Raw genomic sequence first — 20,044 nt, 5'->3', positions numbered from 1 at the left:
CTCAAAAGCTTGTCGAGCATTCTTGTTTTTTTCCCCCCCATTTGTACTATTTTAGTCATTACTCTAAATATTGCATTCATGTTTCTCTGTATTTCAAACACACCACCCTTACTTCCTACAGTTCATTTTGCCCAAGGGATCAGGGAAGTTTAGAATGGGATAGTATATCTTGAGAATCTGGGTTTCAACATAACCCACATGAATACTTATTTCTTTGTAACAGAAGGCCGAAGTAAAAAATGTTAGTGCAACTGATATCAGTGTTGAAATGGGAAAATGTTTAATTTCCAACTATTAACATTAATTAGATGTACATACAAATAAAACAAATAACAAAAAAAAGTGTGCTTGTACTTTATTCACATATTTAAATCAAAACATAAAACTATTTAGAAATAAACTACAGACAATCTAATTAATATAGTTTTACGATTAGTTTGTTAATTTACATAGTATTCAGTGAAAAAAGTATTGAAAAAAAACTTTGACAATAACATTCAGTAAACAGTTCACATACAAAAGTTTAAAAGTAGTTTGCGATGTTTGAAGTTTACTATGTTCCCACAGTTATAATAAATTTCAACCGAAGGAACAATATTTAACAAAAAGTATCCTCCTCCCAAAAATAGCTCAACTCCTTTAAAAAAAAATAAATTTGTCAAATAATTTCAAAGTTTTTTGTTTGAAAAGATTAGTAACCAATATGCCTTTCTAGAATGCTTTATACCAATTGCACAAAAGGGGAAAATTAATTAAACAGATTTGTTTTCCAACCAAATTCAATATTTAGTAAAAGCAATCTGAAGGCAAGAAATTGAGTAGAGATCTGTCAACATACAAAATAATAGTGCCAACTATTTTATAAGCTATAATTTTAGGCTTGTCTTTTGTTTTATATAAGCCATAGCCAAAGGCCATTATTTAGGGGACACATTATTTCATTCCCAATGGACATTAATATCTGGTAAGTGTTCAATTTACAATTCAACTAACTTAGTAAAAAAGGACTATTAAAGACATTAAAGAAACAAAAATAATAGAATAATAATAGAAAATGTAACTCATATCAGAATGTTTTACCCCAATTAATCTTGGTTGTATTTTAAAAGGCAAGGCCAGAAGTTACAGTTGGCAATATTAATACAAAAAAAAAATTCATAAGTTGACCACAGTTCTATTTTTAAAGTTATTCAACACCCCCATTAAAATAATAGAAAAATATCATGCAAATATATTCGGCATTCATCTAACTCTCACCTTTGATAATTAGATGCATGTTATACCATATTGTGAAACTGAGTGGTCAAAGCTTCCTAAAAAGAACATTACTTGGTCTAGGTTACAAGTTATCAGATCATTCTAGAAAATGAGAAAGCAAATGCAGTAATTGTTTAAGTGCCCACATGATTTAAATGTAATTTTTCTTTTGTTCTTTTTTAAAAAGGCAAAGTTGAAACAAAAAAAAGTAAATGCTATTCCATTTATCCAAACCGACAAACATATGATAGCAATGTTTTGAGCAAATATGCAAAACTGTAAGTACTGAATTCAAAGCTGTATCTATATGTAGTTTTTCAGCTTGGCTTAATGCTAAAATTGAACCATTTGTCAAGGGGACATAAAACCAAATGCAGAATTGTATATCATCTATAATTCACTGCCAAATTATCTCAATTTACGAGTACTTCATAATGCAAGGTGTCCATTTTCATAATTCAAGCATCTGAAATTTATGTGAAGGAGTTAAGTACATTCTTAGAGCAGATAGTTTAATCTAATGTAGATATACAGCCAAAAAGATCTGAACTCGGTCAAATAAATCACCCTTCAAAATAGGAGTCAGTATGAGAAAGAGTAAGACATTTTGCTAACACAATAGCAAAAAAATGTCCAGTAATATTGTTTTTAATGCTTCAATTTCTGAACATAAAAAGCCCTTTGACTAGCGCATAACTGATAAAGAAACATTTCCTGGGGAATGAAGATGCACTGTATTTTGTTTTCTAATATAATCTGATTTCTAAAGCACTAGAATCTTTCCACAAGTATTCAAAATGGCAGAGATGGGACCTTCTAAAGGACTCAATACGAGCATTCTATTCACTGGAAATTATGCATACTGCCGCATAAGGTGCATTGAAAAAGGTTTTAACACTGGGATGTGTGCCAAGGTTAAAAGGTGCATCCCTGAAAAATGTGTTACCAAGTCAACACTGATCAATGGGTGTTCATGTACCTAAAAGGGAGGCAGCCCAGGGTGGGCTAATCAAAAAATTTCAAGCCTGTTACAACTGCATGCATGCAACATTGATCACACATCATGACTCGTCAATTTTTTTATTCATACAACACGTTAAGTAAACTATAATTTTAAAAATGAAACTGAAATGGGCAAAGATTTAGAAGTGACTTTGGGACAAATCTTCTGCTCAAAATTGTAACATTATCACCACAAAATGTAAAAATTTTGTGGAGTTGTGTGATCACACGCCATGTGAGTAATTTCATTCACTAGACTGAACAAGCAACTATTTGCATTTTCCCCCATTTTCAGTTCAAGTAAAATTGCCATTTTGGAGATGAGACAGCTTGCTGAAGCCCCAGGTAATGAAATCTCTAAAATACAGTCATGAACCTTACTTCTTAAATGTTTACAGTTAATTGAAAACACAATGTCGAAAATAGTGTTGTATACTGCACTTAAAGTTTGGAGTTTTAATAATACAATTCAGCTTCAATGCCAAAAGGTCATCAAATCTACTACCACTGTTCCCAGCTAAAGTCATCACCTCTACCAAATACTAAGAAAAAGCCCAAAATGGTGAGGAAGATTACTGCATTGCCTGCCAGCACGAGTCCACAGGCTCCCCACTGGATCTGAAACATGGAACAGAGATTAAAAGTCTCAACATGATGGCCTGACTAAAATTCTTACATTATTTGTCTCCTTCTACACTATGACCATTTAAGAAGACTAAAAAGTATTTTGTATGCTGCCTTCAAGGTTGTCATTATGTTCTGGCTGGGTTATATTCTCTAACAGCCCCTTGAGGGCTTTCCATAATGAAGGAAACAATTCCAAAACTCAAAACAGCAGGAGCCCTAGAGAAGTACATAATGTGCAAGGGAAATTTAACAAGGAAATTAAGGGAACAAAAAGAGCGCATTAAAGAATAAAAAGTAAAATAAAGGAAAATCTAAAATTATTTCACAAGTATCATGAGGAAAGAGGGGGAGCCCATTAAGGACCACAGTGGGTAGGGTTCTAGGTGAATATTTGTCTTGGTTTTCGCTAATGAGAAGGTTCATGTAGGTATAGAAATCAGAAAGAAGGACCATGATCTCCTTAATGAAATTAGCACCACCTCTGTGTCTGAGTTAAGTGGTCAACAGGCTTAAAAGTAGATGAATCTTCAGGGTTAGATGAAATGTCTCACAGGCTATTGAGTTACACAGGGAAGAAAAAGCAGGGATGCTGGCAATCATTTTCAATTCCTCTCTGGCCCCAGGAGAGGTGCTACAGGACTAGAAGAGAGCCAATGCGGTACCAACATTAACAAAGTGAGCAAAAGGATAAACCAGGAAACTACAGGCCACAGGCCATTCAGTCTAACCTCAGAACTGCTTCCAATAGTTTCCCCATGACTCAGGGGCAGAATCTGGAACTAATCAAGAAAAGGTGACAAACTTCTCCAAAGGGGAGGTTACGTTTACCAACTTGATTGAATTTTTCAAAGTAGTAACCAGGTGTGTAGATGATGGCAACGCATTTGACATAGCCCATTTGTACTTCAGCAAGGCTTTTGATAAGGTCCAACCTAAGAGACTGATGGCAAACACAAGAGCCTATGGAATCTAAGGAAATTTGATTAACTTGATTCAGAATTGACTAAGTGACGAGAAACAGAGAGTGATCATGAAGCGGAATTTTTGTAACTGAAAACCTGTGTCCAGTGAGATGCTGTGCGGATCCTTGTTCAGGATCTTACTGTGTGTCGTATGTATATAAGATTTAGGTCTGAGAATGAGATGGTTGGTAAGTAAACTCACAGATGATACCAAGCATGGGGATTATGTTCAGCATGGACTGGTTGGACCAAAGGGTCCGTTTCCATGCTTTATGACTACGACTCTGTAAATGGTTGAAATGCTAAACAATGAGGGTAGCCTTAGATTCAGGAAGGCACAGATAGGCTCACCAGTGACAAACAGAATTCAATCCAAATAAGTGAGGTGATGTACTTCAGCAAGATAAACAAGGTGAGGAAATACACGATGAATGATAGGACCCTGGAATACACAGAGAGTGAGCGAGACATTGGTGTGTATCCAGTCTCTTAAAGTATCAAGACAGGTAGATAAAGTGGTTAAGGCAGCATATGGGAAATTTGCCTTTACTACCTGAGGAATAGCATTTAAGAGGAGGGAGGTTAAGCTGAAAAATGTTGGTTAGGTCACAGCTAGAGTATCGTATGCAATTCTGGAACCCACATTATAGGATAGGTGTGATTGCATGGGTCAAATATGTATAGAAGATTTACCAAAACGTTTACCAGGAGAATTTCAGTTATGGAGAAAGGCTAAATAGATTGGGATATTTTCCTTGGAGCAGTGGAGACTGTGGGGTCATGATTGAGATATATAAAATTACAAAGGGCTTAGATAAGAAGGAACAGTTCCCCTTACTGGAAGGATCAATGACAAGGTCAAGACTCAAGGTTAGGGTCAAGGTGTTTTTTGGGGATGAGAGGAAAATGAAAAAAAAAAATCACCCAGATGATGACGGAGATCTGGAATTTATTGCTGTAGGGTGATGGAAGCAGAAACCATATCACATTCAAGTAGTATTTGGATGTCCACTTGTGATGCCAAAGCATACAAGGCTATGGGCCAAGTGCTGGTAAATGGGAGTGAGAATAGTAAGGCACTTGATTCCAACTGGCATAGACTCAATTGAACAAAAGGCCCTTTTTCTGTGAAGGCCTTTCTGACTCTATAATGAAGCATTTTTGAGTCAACAAACAGGTTGTATAAACTGTTATTTATATTACCCAAATGATAACCTTCAGATCCAAATGAAGGAAGAACATTGCTGGATAGTGATAATTTTAATTATAATTTTGAATCATAGTATATAATAGCATAAATATTTCATATGTATCAAAGAAAGTGTTGGAGTAATTCAGCAATCTAGCAACATCTGTGAAAGAGAAAGAAGTTAACATGGAGTCCAATGAATTTCCAGTTACCTCTAAGACATCTTCCCTCTCCAGCATTATCCCTGCTCCTTTTCCTGCTGATCGCCTTGGATCAAGAAATATTCAGCACCTAATTGTTTCTTTGTTTGAGTCAGATCTTCATTGTCAAATTTCCATGTAGCTATTCACATCTTCAGTGGACCAGGGTGCTCACAAATTTGCAAAAGGCTACGAACAATTAAAACTCTCTCTCTCTCTTTCTCAGTCATAGAACCTAGAACATAACAGCACAGTATAGGCCTTTCAGCCCTCGATGTTCTGCCGACCTGTCATATCGATGTCAAGCCCATCCAACCTACACTATTCCATGTACGTCCATACGCTTGTCCAATGACGACTTAAATGTACCTAAAGTTGGCAAATCTACTACTGTTGCAGGCAAAGTGTTCCATTGCCTTACTACTCAAAGCAAAGAAACTACCTGACATCTGTCCTATATCTTTCACCCCTCAATTTAAAGCTATGCCCCCTCGTGCTCGCCGTCACCATCCTAGGACAAAGGCTCTCCCTATCCACTCTTCTCTGATTATTTTATATGTTTCAATTAAGTCACGTCTCAACCTTCTTCTCTCTAATTAAAACAGCCTCAAGTCCCTCAGCCTTTCCTCATAAGACCTTCCCTCCATACCAGGCAACATCCTAGTAAATCTCCTCTGCACCCTTTCCAAAGCTTCCACAACCTCCTTATAATGCAGTGACCAGAACTGTACGCAATACTCCAAGTGCGGCCGCACCAGAGTTTTGTACAGCTTCACCATAACTTCTTGGTTCCGGAACTCGATCCCTCTATTAATAAAAGCTAAAACACTGTATGCCTTCTTAACAGCCCTGTCAACCTGGGTGGCAAGTTTCAAGGATGTGTGTACATGGACACCGAGATCTCTCTGCTCATATACACTGCTAAGAATCTTACCATTAGCCCAGTACTTTGCCTTCTGGTTACTCCTACCAAAGTGCATCACTTCACACTTGTCTGCATTAAACTCCATTTGCCACCTCTCAACCCAGCTCTGTAGCTTATCTATGTCTCTCTGCAACCTACAGCATCCTTCATCACTATCCACAACTCCACCGACCTTAGTGTCGTCTGCAAATTTACTAACCCATCCTTCTACGCCCTCATCCAGGTCATTTATAAAAATGACAAACAGCAGTAGACCCAACACCGACCCCTGCGGTACACCACTAGTAACTGGTCTCCAGGATGAACATTTCCCATCAACTACCACCTTCTGTCTTCTTTCAGCAAGCCAATTTCCGATCCAAACTGCTATATCTCCCACAATTCCATTCCTCCGCATTTTGTACAATAGCCTATTAAAATCAGAGAAATGATTTGTCGCTTGGGACAGGAGAATTAAATTGATGTGGTTTTGGACAACTAGTTATTAGAGCACACTCCATCTTGTATTTCATTAACTGTTCTCTTTTTCCCCTTTGATAGAATTTAATAATTTACAGACTCTATTTTCAAAATTTAAAACAAATAATTAACATCCAGGAGTAGTCTCCTACCATTAGTTCTGTTTGGAGCAGTTTTGTCTCCCAAACATGTTAGATATCATAGTATTTGTAGTGTTCTTCAACCCCAACATTTGTGAAAATCTTGATTCACCCTTCCCAATGCACACAGATCTAAAATAAATCTCCCATTATTGCAGCCATTGACCAGGTTTCATAATTCACTCCTCTAGGTTCCCAGGCCTTGGACTATCATCAAGGTGCTGCTACTCTCCAAAGCATCTATCTCATTGCTATCAGAATCCAGCCCCTATTTTGGAAAGACTGCTCCTCATTTCCCCTGTAATAAGGAAAAGCCAGTCTCCCTAATATTATGACAACATTGAGAAGCGTTCATACAGTCTACTCTGGATGTGGGGAAAAACAACCTACTTGGTAAGTGATAAAACTAAATAAGATGGTAGACAGTGGGAGGTACTTGACTAAACTTACCACTGAAACTCGAGCAAGAATTATTGGGAGCCCAAAGGCAGAAACAACAATCCCTGTAGTGAAGAAGTATGCAAGTTCACGACAAGCACTGCTCGCTGCATCAGTGTCATCTCCCAATCTTCGTGCAATAAAACTTGGAATGGGCGACAGGAAGTAAAAGATCAGCACAAACAGTGGCCAGTAAACACTGTGGAGGGATTAAAAATAATAGAGAGAGCACAATTAAAATGGCAAGATGATTGTTAAAAGCCTAACAATAAACTCCAATAGAACAGACATTTTTATGTCTCTGACAGAGGCAGGACTTAACATGATCCCACAGCCGTTTCAGAAAACTGTCAACAAAACTAAGCTAATAATGCTTGATCAGAGGTACCCAAGTAAATAGGCAATGTAAACAATGTTGCAAGCTGGCATAAAACATGACACAACTAAGTAAGATGTTTTGAGTTGAAAACCTACAGACAGTAGGCAAACTATAATAGAAAGTTGCAGCATTGAAATAAATTCTCATTTTGGCAGCATATAAAAGCGTTAACAAGAAATCTGGTAATAGTAATGTTTCACCTTCTATTTGGTGATTTCCAAGCATCTGTTTATTTCAGACTAAATTTTCTCTACATCCCTCGAGGATTCTAGCTCCCTGACAGAAGTCCCTTGTGTAACATTGCTTTCAACGTTCTGGCAACCAGGAAGTTGTTTTTGGTTGGATGCGTAAGGATGTCCTGAAATTATCAACTCAAAAATGGAAGGGAAGGCCCGTAAGCTGGGCAAGGGAGAGGGATGTAGGACAGCAGAACAAAACGAAATGCTAACCAAAATGAACAGGTGAGAGCACCAGAATTCACCAATAATGGAGAAAGCAAGGTGGTGTAATAGGAGCGAGAAACTGGTTATGGACAAATGTTAGGAAGGTTCTGAAACCGGGAGTTTGGGTTCCATTTTTCACAAAACTGCTACACCTTGACTACACTCACCAACCCCTACAAACTTCAAATATTGGTAACTCCCAGTAGCCCGTTAGTCCTACCACAGTCAATCCCCTTTAAATGTTCCCTGCTGTTAGATCTCCCCACTCCTACCACTAGTTCTGTTTGCAGCGGTTTCGTCTCCGAAACATGTTAGATATCACAGTATTTGTAGTGTTCTTCAACCCCAACATTTGTGAAAATCTTGAATCACCCTTCCCACGGCAAACAGATCTAAAATAAATCTCCCATTATTTCAGCCATTGACCAGGTTTCATAATTCACTCTTCTGGGTTCCCAGGCCTTGGACTATCATCAAGGTGCTGCTACTCTCCAAAGCATCTATCTCATTGCTATCGGAATCCAGCCCCTATTTTGACAAGACTGCTCCTCATTTCCCCTTTAATAAGGAAAAGCCAATCTCCCTAATATTATGACAACGTTGAGAAGTGCTCTCGAACTAGTAACTAGGAATCACTACCTCTGGTTATTTCTTTCCACCTCACCCCCATTCCCTGACCTCTGGTTACTAAATTTAAAGTTAAAGACTTGCACCATGGATTTTCAGCATTACACACATTCAAATCAGAAACTACATGTTATTGGAATTTTTTGATGTTTTGAAAATAAACATTAAGCTTACGACGAGACCAACACTAGGTTGTTTTTGGCTTTATTTTCCCTGCATATTTGAAGCCAGAGAAGCAACAGCAGCAGAGTGGTAAGCAATCAAACAGTAGGATGGCAAGCAATAGAGTAGTGAACTATTTCCAAAGGCCTGCCCATTCAGCGCATTAAATATCAAGATTTTCTTGAAAAATACTGGTTTTCACTCATTAAAAAAAGAATCTTACCCATACTGTTCAAGGGCACAGCCTAACATGAGGAAGGTTAGACCTATGGCACCACTGAAAGATAAGCCAACCAGAGCTGCAATAAAAATGAGAAAAGAGCAAATCATAGTAGTATCGTACCAGTACACTATTAGAAATATTTTACCTCCTGTAATGGGGCTGAGTTATATTATTCCTTGTGCTTAACAAAATGAAGTGGTTTGTTGAAAGAGTGTTAATTCTTCTTTCAACTACCATTTCTTTCTTCATCACAGCTTTCAATAGTGTATGTAATAAAACAAAATGCAACTGTTTGTATTGCCACAATTTTCCTTCTTTTTCTGTTCTTCCTGCACACCCTTCCTCCTCCCTATACTGAAATAGAGGCTATTGACTCACCTCTTGTCTGAACTCGTTTTTTTCCACCCCCCAATCAGCCTCCTAAAACTGGAATTCCATAACGATCAAGGAATTTCTTGAAAGCTATAAAACGCTTTTGGAGCCCGTGTTAGCAACAATTTAACTTTCTTTGATTTCCTTGCTTTTTTAAAATCTTGCTGATAGCTTTCACATAAACCTGGCCTTCCACCACGGTACACTGTGTAACTGTTTTGCCGTTGACCATTTTCATGTTATTTCACTCAGTTTCTATTTTAACTATATTAGCAATATTCCAGAGCAGATGTCTTCTATCAATCTGTATTAAATGTATGGATTTGAAGCAGAATCACATTCCAATCGGTTCGTGGGGAACTGATTACTCATCTTTCCATTGAGTGAAAAGTGTAAACTCCATGTCATCTCTGCCGATCAGACTGTTTGTCAGAAACAAAGTTAAATCTGGGGGATTCAGTTTGCTTTGTTCACAGTATGGCAGATCTTCTAATTCCTAATTATCCCAAACTCACTGACCTGAAGTGACAATGACTCCCCCCGCCCCGCGCCGCTTTATTCATTCACTGGACTCGGGTGTCACTGACCAGGCAGCATTTATTGCCCAGAGCGCAGTTAAGAGTCAAACCACACTGCTCTGGGTCTGGAGTCACATGCAGGCCAGACCAGGTAAGGATTGCGGTTTCCTTCCCTAAAGGACGTTAGTGTACCAGCTGGGTTTTTGCGACAATCGACAATGGTCATCATTACAGTGTTAATTCCAGATATTTATTGATGTCAAATTCCACCATCTGCCAAGGCAGGATTTGAACCCTGGTCCTCAGAACATTATCTGGGTCCATGGATTAACAGTCCACACATGTTACCACTAGGCCATCGCCTTCCCTATGCCAGTGGTCTGACTTGGTCTATTTTGTCCCTCATTGAATACTCCTAAACTCCATGCTTCTCAATATAACCCTCATCTTCACCCTTCAAAGTTGCAAATCAACTAGGGTCAGAATCAATCCCTGTCCCTTCTCCAAACTGGAGGTGTCAAAACTACTTGCAACATCTCTCTGGCATTAGCTAATTCAGGACTGAAGTTCTAAGTTTGACTCAGTGGTAGTACTCATGCTTGTTCCCAAAGGTTGTGATTCCAAGCTCCCTCCAGAGCTTGAACATAAAATCGAAGTGAATACTTCAGTACAGAACGGAGGAAAATTTGCATTGTTTGGCAAGAAAATGAAAGATAATTTGACCATTAAATGTGTTGTATCATTCAGTTAGATTATGATAAGAGCTATACCTCAACTTCATTTAGAATCACAGAAACATACTGAATGAAGTCATTTGGGCCATCATGTCTACACCGGCTCTTGATCCATATCACTTGATATCTTTATCAAATGACGTTCTCTCAGGAGAAGTCCTGAAAATTTCAAAAGACTCAGCATGCACAAGCACCAAATGGAGAGTATTCCATACTGCTTCCTGATTTCACTCTCGAATGGTCGAGCACTCAGTTTAAAATTGCATCTCCTTCTTCTGGAACTCCTCACCCAAGGAAATGGTTTCTCTGTATTTACAGTATCAAATTCTTTTATCAATTCAATCACCTGAATCAGACCATTCTCCAATCTTTCCTCGGGCCAAACCTCATCCTCCCCCACATGAAAAGTCTTTTGCCACGAATTTAACCTGCTCACCTTTCAGATGAAACAATAGACTGAGCTCTATTCTGTCTGTTCAGGTGGTTGGAATGGATAGGGAATCTGAAAAGCAGAAAGCTATCCTAATACTCTTACGGAACAATGACAAAACAGATTCAGTGTCCATTATCCAGCTTTTGGGCATTTGCTGCTGAGCAGGAACCTACTTCAATAGGGGGTGATTCATTAAACACACTGGGCCAGTCTGAAGACCAGGAAGGAACAAATGTAACATTTCTTTTTAAAAAGCCTTGGAGGCCAATATGTAGACACTCATTAGTCCATACAACTTGTCCTGCACTGAGCTGTGCACCTTCTGACTGAAAAACTGAGAAATGTCCCAAGAACTGTTTGAAAACCAAGTGTTGAAGAAACTCTATGTCCAGCAGCATCTGAGGAGACAGAAACAGAGTGAGTGTTTCAAGTCCAAGACCTGTATCTGGGCTTTAGGTACTCTGTGACTCATCTTCAGAACCAGACAGACATTGTATAGGGATTCAATGGTCTTTGCTGAAAAGTGCAAAGTGGACAAGCAAATAGTCTGCTTGGGGTAGAATATTCAGTTTGGGCACAATTGCAATCTAGGTATAAACACAGCGTTTTTTTTTGAGAACAGCTCACCACCCAAGCTTCTACTCAAACTCATTTGCAATTTTTTCCTTTATTCATTCACAGGATGAGGGTGTTGCTGGCCAGGCAGCATTTATTACCCACCCTCAAGTGCCAAGAGTCAGATTCAATCACACTGCTGTGGGTCAAGAGTCACACGTAGGCCAGACCAGGTAGGAATGGACACTGGTGAACCAAGCGGGTTTTTTTCCTAACAATCGACAATGGATTCATGATCATCATTAGACTCTTAATTCCAGATAATTATTGAATTTAAAATCCACCATCTGCCCTGGCAGGATTCAAACCTGGGTCCTAGAACCTTATCTGGGACTCCAGATTAACAGTCCAGCGATACTACCACGAGGCCACTGCATCCCCTAAAGGTAAAATCTGTGATATTGATGTCAAGAAGGAGAGTGTGCTAGAAATTCTGAAAAACATGAGGATAGGCAAGTCCCCTGGACCAGACGGTATATACACAAGGTTATTATAGGAAGCGAGGGAAGCCATTGCTGCTCCTTTGGGAATGAAATTTACGTCCTCACTATCCACTAGAGTAATACTGGAACATTGGAAGGTGGCAAATGTCATTCCCTTGTTCAAGAAAGGGAGTAGGGATAATCCTGGAAATTACAGACTGGTCAGTCTTACTTCTGTGGTGGGCAAGTTACTGGAGAAGATTCTGAGAAATTGTATTAGCGATTATTTGGAAAGGCACAGTTTGATTAGAAATAGTTAGCATGGCTTTGAGAGGGGCAGGTCATACCTCACAAGCCTTACCAAATTCTCTGAGGACGTGACAAAACACATCGATGAAGGTACAGCAGTGGATGTGCTGTATACGGATTTTCGCAAGGCATTCAATAATGTTCCTCATGGTAGGCTCATTCAGAAAGTAAGGAGACATGGGATTCAGGGAAATTTGACTATGTGGATACAGAACTGGCTGTCCAATAGAAGACAGAGGGTGGTAGTAGATGGAAAGTATTCAGCCTGGAGCTCAGAGACCAGTTGTGTTCTTTCTGTTCGGGAACTTTGCTATTTGTGATCATTATAAATGACTTGAATGAGGAAGTAGAAAGGTGGGTTAGTAAGTTTGCCGATGACTCGAAGGTTGGAGGAGTTGCGGGCAGCGTGGAAGGCTGTTGTAGGTTGCAATGGGACATTAACAGAATGCGGAGCTAAGCAAAGAAGTGGCAGGTGGAATTCAACCCAGAAAAATGTGAAGTAATTCATTCTGGAAGATCAAATTCAAATGCAGAATACAAAGTTAATGGCAGGATTCTCAGCAGTGCGGAGGAACAGAGGGATCTTGGGGTCCACATCTATAGATCCCTCAAAGTTGCTACCCAAGTTGATAGGGTTGTAAAGAAGGCGTATTGTGTGTCGGCTTTCATTGGCAAGGGAATTGAGTTTAAGGGCAGTGAGGTTATGCTGCAGGTCTATTAAAAAAAAACTCTGCTTAGACCACACTTGGAATATTGTGTTCAGTGCTGGTCACCTCATTCTCACAAAGATGTAGAAGCTTTAGAGAGGGCGCAGAGGAGATTTACCAGGATGCAACCTGGACTGAAGGGCAGTCTTATAAGAAAAGGTTAAGGGAGTTAGGGCTTTTTTCATTGGAGTGAAGAAGGATGAGAGTGACTTGATAGAGGTTTACAAGATGATGAGAGGCACAGGTAGTGTGAATAGTCAGAGAATTTTTCCCCAAGGCGGAAATGACTATTATGAGGGGCCATAATTTTAAGGTGATTGTGAGAAGGTACGGGGTGATATAAGAGGTAGGTTCTTTACACAGAGTAGTGGGCGTGTGGAATGTGCTGCAGGCAGTGGTATGGACGCAGATACTTTAGAGACTTTTAAGCGACTCTTGGATAGGCACATGGATGATAGTAAAATGTAGGGTACGCAGCATAGATTGATCTTTGGAGGATAACAGGTCGGCACAGCATCGTGGGCCAAAGGGCCTGTGTTGTGCTGTACTGTTCTATGTTCTACGAACCAGAACAAAGCAGGAGTGTCTAATCCATCATTTGTAAATAATCCAAGTTAAATATCTAAAATAACTATGTAAACGCAAAGCAATCTGTTTCTTAATAAGTGAAAAGAAAATTCAAGTGCTATTTTATCTGCCAATGAGCATTTTTGCACCCCCAAAAATTCCAGCTTAATCTCTGGAGCCTTCTCAAATTTCGGAAGTAGGAACCATTAAAGGAGAGAGTGAAATTGTGATTAAGTCGCAGAACAGTAATCCAGGGATATTGCAAATGCTGTGGAGAACACGTACAAATCTCACTACGGCAGCTGATGGAATTTACATTCAGAAAATGAAACCTGTGATATCAAACTTGTGTAATGGTGACCAAGACTGTGATCACTGCAGGAGGTGCAATGAGACGTGGGTGTCCTTGTACACTAGTTACTGAAAGTAAGAATGCAGGCGCAGCAGGGTGGTGAAGAAGGCAAACGGTATGTTGACCTACATGGCGAGAGGAGAGGATCAGAGTACACGAGGAGAGATATCTTGCTGCCATGAACATGGCCTTGGTGAGACCACATGTAGGTACCGTGTGCAGTTTTGGTCTCCTTATTTGAGGAAGAATGTTCTAAGGTTTACCAGACCGATTCCTGGGAAGGCAGGACGAACATGCGAAGAGCGACTAGTTTGGTTAGAAGTGTATGCACTGGAGTTTGGAAGCAGGATGTTTCCAATGACTAGAGGGTTCAGAACCAGAAGTCACAGTCTAGGGATAGGAAGCAGACCACTTAGGACTGGGGAGAATTTTCTTTACCGAGAGAACAGTGGGTTTACACAATTCTCTGGCATAGAAAGCAGTTATAGCCAAAACATTGAATCCTTTCAAAAGGAAGAATTAGATAGAGTTCTTACGGCTAAAGAAATCAAAGGGTACATGGAAAGATCAAAAACAGGGCACTGAGTTGGAAGATCAGCCATGATCATACTGAATAACAGGGAAGGTTGAAAAAGGTTAAATGATATACTCTTGCTGATAGTTTCTATATTTCTCACAATGATATTAACAACATCTTGCATTTATGTAGCATCCTTAACATAACAAAATGTTGCATTCTGAATAATAAGTTATATAAGGGGAGATTACACAATATCGCCAAAAGTTTGGTCATCAAAACATGTTTGAAGGAGTGTCTTTTAGGAGGAAAGAGAGACAGAAAGTTTTAACAAAGAGATTCCACAGTTTAGATCCTTAAAAGTTTAAAGTGTGACCACCAAAGATGAATGGAATAAATAAGAGATGCATGAATTGGTAAAATTAGACAGTAACAGGGTGAGTTAGGATACAAACACTTTTGAGTTTTGGATGCTATTGAACTTACGGAGGTTGGAAACTAGGACATCAAGGACTCAATACAGCAGCACTGGCAGAGATAGAGCCAGGCAATGCCAGCACAGGTGAAAATAGACAGTTATAACAAAGGCACAGATAGGCTGTAGTAATCCTATCTGGTGCCGTGGCTCATTCTGCTGGCGTGGTCTGTGTCTAGATCAACTCTGAGAACTAGTGCCAAAGACTGAGTAAACTCAATTTATACTGAGGAATTTTAAATGCAAATGCAATGATTTTGCATGATGTCAAATTTGGGGAAATTATATTGGTAAAGTGTGAAATGCAGGAGGATCTCTCATTATAGTAGAATCTAAGCTAAGCCATAAGTTGGGAAAACAGACTGCAGGTAAGGGAAACAGAGGAAAGCAGAAAAAATGCTACTCTCATATACTGCACCTGTCATATATATTTCCTTCAAGAATTTATAGTACTCTTTAAAAAAAAAAGTGAATTCAGATATTCCCACGCCAGCAGTCTCACACAAACTGAATAACCACTAATGGAGAAAAAAGTAATGGGGATTAAATGTGAACGAGACAAGAAACAGAAAGCAACTGTGCTTCGCACCAAAGAGGACTTGTCTGAGTTTTCCTAGAGTGCTTCTTTAACATTATAAATATCCACAGATTTGAGCAAAGCAAAATATGGCTTTTGAAGAACTGTATGTTAGAGAGAAAATACTGCAGTACCATCTAGTGTCCAACTAACAATCAAGACACCAAACAACTGTTCACAATGCTACCATTCACATCATCTCTAGATAGTTTTTTTTTGCTTTCCTGTTACCATTCCCTTTGTCCTTGCACCATGAAACCTTCGTATTTAATGACTTCTACTGTCTATCTTATCACTAACCATCCCTTTCTCTAGCTTGAAACCTATTATCCCTGACTTTTCCCAGTCCTAAAGAATGTTCCTAGACTTGAAAATTTAACTGTTTTTCCTCCCTCTGTAAATGCTGCCAGATCTGCTGAGTATTTCCAGCACTTTGTGTTTTTCCTGACATAAAATCAAGAATTTGCCAAGTTTTAGTCTCAGTAGGAACAAAGTGCAGTGATTCAGAAAAAAAGCCTTTGCCTTTCCAAACTTCTGATGCTTAAGAATTCCTTCTTGTAATTCCACTTAAAACAATCAGATCATTTTCTAAAAAAAAATGAGGAATACTTGGGAAAGGCTCTTTAAATTGTTTGAAAGGTTCACCTTATTAGCGTGCTCGAGAAATAAATATTAGGACATAGTAACATATGGCTTTACGATGAAGGGAGAAGAAGAAGGGTTGAGCCAGGACTTGGCAATGGACTTTATTATTTGTGCCCAAACCTCAGAACCACTAAAGAGATGGTGGCCTCAAACAAACTAACTGCCAAACACATTTTTATGGTCTGTCTGGCAGCAATAAACAACAGTGCTGGAACAACTAGTCGAATATGTCCACATGTCTCTTATTTAATGTTTCTGATACTACATTTTTAAGACTCAAGCGCAACCTTCCACTTGATATTCACTAGTTAGAGATAAGTGGCTAAGACTTCTTAGTTACTTTCAATTCATTTTCCTAAAATAAAAAATGTACATTTTATCAGCTTAATACACTTCATGACTGTGGAAAAATCTATGATTTTCTGATTAGTGGTGTTCTTTCTTTTGTACTCAATTTAAATACACAAATTTAGTCAGTGTACTTTTATACATTCGCCTTTAATTAGCATTTTAGAATTTCAGTTGGAGAAAACGATTGCAGAGAAAATAAACAGTATTTATGTGGTCTTTCACAACTCCAGGACATTCCAAAGTGACTGCAGCTTATGAAATATGTTCTTAAAACATAGTCACTGTAATGAATGCAGCTGCTAAATTATATACACCAAGGTTCTTCAAATAGCAAGGAAATAAAAAACTGTTTGTGGAATATATTCATACAGAAATTTATAATAGAAAAAGCTGGCAGATGCATGAGCAAAGAGAATGAAACAAGAAGCACATAGAGACGTATCTTAATTTTGAATTGCAAAAAGACCCAAAGTATACAGCCACAAATTTTGTTCTTCTAAACTTCATCTTGATTCTAATACAGTGATGAAATTTGATTCCTGACAGTCTATTGTGGAAAATGGTGGATCCAATGTGATTTGCTAAATTAAAAGTCTCATAAAAATTAAAGTATAATGGCTTATGATGCAAGTGAATTATGGGAGAGGCGATGGCCAAGTGATATTACTGCTAGAGTATTAATCCAGAAATTCTGTCAATCTTCGCAAGACCTAGATCCAAATCCCACCACAGGAGATGATGGAATTTGAATTCAATAAGAACAAAATCTGGAAGAATCTATTGATCACCATGAAACCATTGTCAATTGTTGGAAAAACTTATCTGGTTCACTAATGTCCTTTAGGGGAGGAAATCTGCCATCCTCACCTGGTCTGGTCTGTATATGATCCCGGGGCCACAACAATGTGCTTGACTCACAACTGGCCTCTGAAATCGCCTAGCAAGCCACTTAGTTGTATCAGTCACTACAAAGTCTCCACAAAGAAATGAAACAGGACAGACCACCTGACACTGACCTAGGGACCAGAAAATAGACAATGTCAGAAACTGCCGACCCTACAAAATCTTCCTTTTTAACCTTTTTTTGGTGGGGGGGGGGGGGGAGGGGGGGGGGGGAAGAAATGGGTTACATAGGCTAACATAGTCATATTCACAGAAACATACCTTACAGACAGACGTCTCAAAACATCACCAAAAGCATCCCTGGATATGTCCTGTCCACCAGCAGGACAGACACAGCAAAGGAGGCGGGGCAGTGGTATACAGTCTGGAGGAAGATACCCTGACAGTACTTATCAATGACACCAGATCCCATGAGCCTCATGGATTCAGGTAAAATACAGGCAAGGAAACCTCCTACTGATTACTACGTACTGTCCTCATTAGGATGATGAATCGGTGCTCATGTTAAGCAACACTTGGAGGAAGCACTGAACGTGGAAAGGGCATAACAGTAATTCTGGCTGAGGGATTTCAATGTCTATCAAGAGTGGCTTGGCGGCAGTGCTACTGATCCAGCTGGTCAGGTCCTAAAGGACACAGCTCCTGGGCTGGGTCTGTGCTGAGGGAACCAACAAAAGGGGAAAAACATACTGGACTTCAACCTCACCAATCTGCCAGCTGGAGATGCATTTGTCCAAGGTAGTATCGGTAAGAGTGACCACCAGACAGTCCTTGGGGAGACAATGTCCGGTCTGCTCACTGAGAATACGCTCCTCACATTGTGTGGCAACAGCACCATGCTAAAACAAATCCAGCAACTCAAGACTGGGCATCCAGGAGGCATCAACAGCAGCAGAATTATTCTCCAACACAATATGCAACCTCAGACTGGCAAATACATGGTTCAACCATTACTATCAAGCCAGGGTATCAAACCTGGTTCAACAGAGTGCAGGAGGGCATGAGAGCAGCAGCAGCAGCATCATCAAGCATACCTGAAAGCAAGGTGCCAAGCTGATGAAGCCACCAAACAGGACTACCAGTACGTCAAACAAGTGATAGGCAGAGCTAAGCGATCCCACAACCAAGGGATCAGATCTAAGTTCTGCAGTCCTGCCACATCCAACCGTGAATGGTGTTGGACAATTAAACAACTCACTGAAGGAGGAGAGTCCACAAGCATCCACATCCTCCACGATGGAAGAGCCCAGCACATCAGTGCAAAAGATTAGGCCGAAGCATTCACAACAATCTTCAATCAGAAGCGCACGTGAATGATCCATCGCAGCCTCCTCCAGTGTCCCCACCATCAGCAAATACCCGTCTTCAGCCAACTCTATTCACTCCACATGACATCAAGAAATGGTTGGAGACACTGAATACTCCAAAGGCTATATGGCAACATTCCAGCAACAGTATTGAAGATTTGTGCTTCAGAACTTGCCGCTCCCCTAGCCAAGCTGTTCCAGTACAGTTACAACACTGGTATCTACCTGACAATGTGGGAAAATTGCCAAATTATATCCTGTACATAAAAAGCAGGACAAATCCAACCCGGCCAATTACGAATCCATCAGTCTCATCTCGATCATCAGTAAAGTGATGGAAGACGTCATTAACAGTGCTATCAAGCAGCACCTCCTCAGTTTGGATTCCGTCAGTGCCACCCAGCTCCTGACCTCATTACAGCCTTTGTTCAAACACAGAAAAAGGCACTGAATTCCAGAGAGGAGGTGAAAATGACAACCCCTAACATCAAAGTTGCATTCGACCAAATGTATCATCAAGGAGCCCTAGCAAAACTGAAACCAGTGGGGATAAGGGGGAAAATTTTCATGCTCGTTGGGCGACATATCTGACACATAGGAAGACGTGGCTGTTGGAGGTCAGTCATCTCAGCTGCAGGACATTTCTGCAGGAGTTCCTCAGTGTAGTGCCCTAGGCCAGGCCATCTTCAGCTGCTTCTTCAATGTCCTTCCCTCCATCATAAGGTCGGAAGTGGGAATATTTGCCAAAGTTTGCAAAGTGTTCAAAACCATCTGCAACTTCTCAGATCCTGAAGCAGTCCATGTGTAAATGCAACAAGATTTGGATAACATCCAGGCTTGGGCCAACAGTGGCAAGTAGCATTGCACTATACCAATTTCATGCAATGGCCATTTCCAATATGAGACAATCTATCACTGCCTCTTGATATGCAATGATGTTCACACCACTGAATTCCCCCACTATCAACATCCCAGGGGTTATCATTGAACATAAACTCAACTGGACTCACTACATAAACCCAGTGGCTACAAAGGCAGGTCAGAGGCTAGGAATACAGCAGCGAGTAATTCGCATCCTGACTCTCCAAAAACCATCCACCACCTACAATACTCTCCACTTGTCTGGATGAGTGCAGCTCCAACCATACTCCACAAGCTTGACACCATCTGGGACAATGTAGCTTGTTTGGTTGGCACTGCATCTGAA

At 39.8% G+C, this 20,044-nt stretch overlaps 1 protein-coding gene across 1 annotated transcript in view; it reads right to left on the bottom strand.

Annotated features, from left to right (window-relative positions):
• Positions 1 to 337: 337 nt before the first annotated feature.
• The window catches only part of LOC125456565 (leptin receptor gene-related protein), a 28,424-nt gene continuing 8,717 nt past the window's right edge, over positions 338 to 20,044 (bottom strand). The window contains exons 2-4 of the mRNA XM_048539804.2: positions 9,034 to 9,109; positions 7,212 to 7,398; positions 338 to 2,877 (exon numbers count right to left, since the gene is read on the bottom strand). Of these exons, the coding sequence (XP_048395761.1) occupies positions 2,761 to 2,877; positions 7,212 to 7,398; positions 9,034 to 9,109 (380 nt within the window). The 3' untranslated portion in view covers positions 338 to 2,760. The remainder of the gene's footprint in view (positions 2,878 to 7,211; positions 7,399 to 9,033; positions 9,110 to 20,044) is intronic.

This window comes from Stegostoma tigrinum, chromosome 8 (assembly GCF_030684315.1).
Source record: "Stegostoma tigrinum isolate sSteTig4 chromosome 8, sSteTig4.hap1, whole genome shotgun sequence".
Classification (NCBI taxonomy): domain Eukaryota; kingdom Metazoa; phylum Chordata; class Chondrichthyes; order Orectolobiformes; family Stegostomatidae; genus Stegostoma; species Stegostoma tigrinum.
The sequence above is the reverse complement of the archived record's forward strand: the minus strand, read 5'-3'. Positions and strand labels throughout refer to the sequence as shown.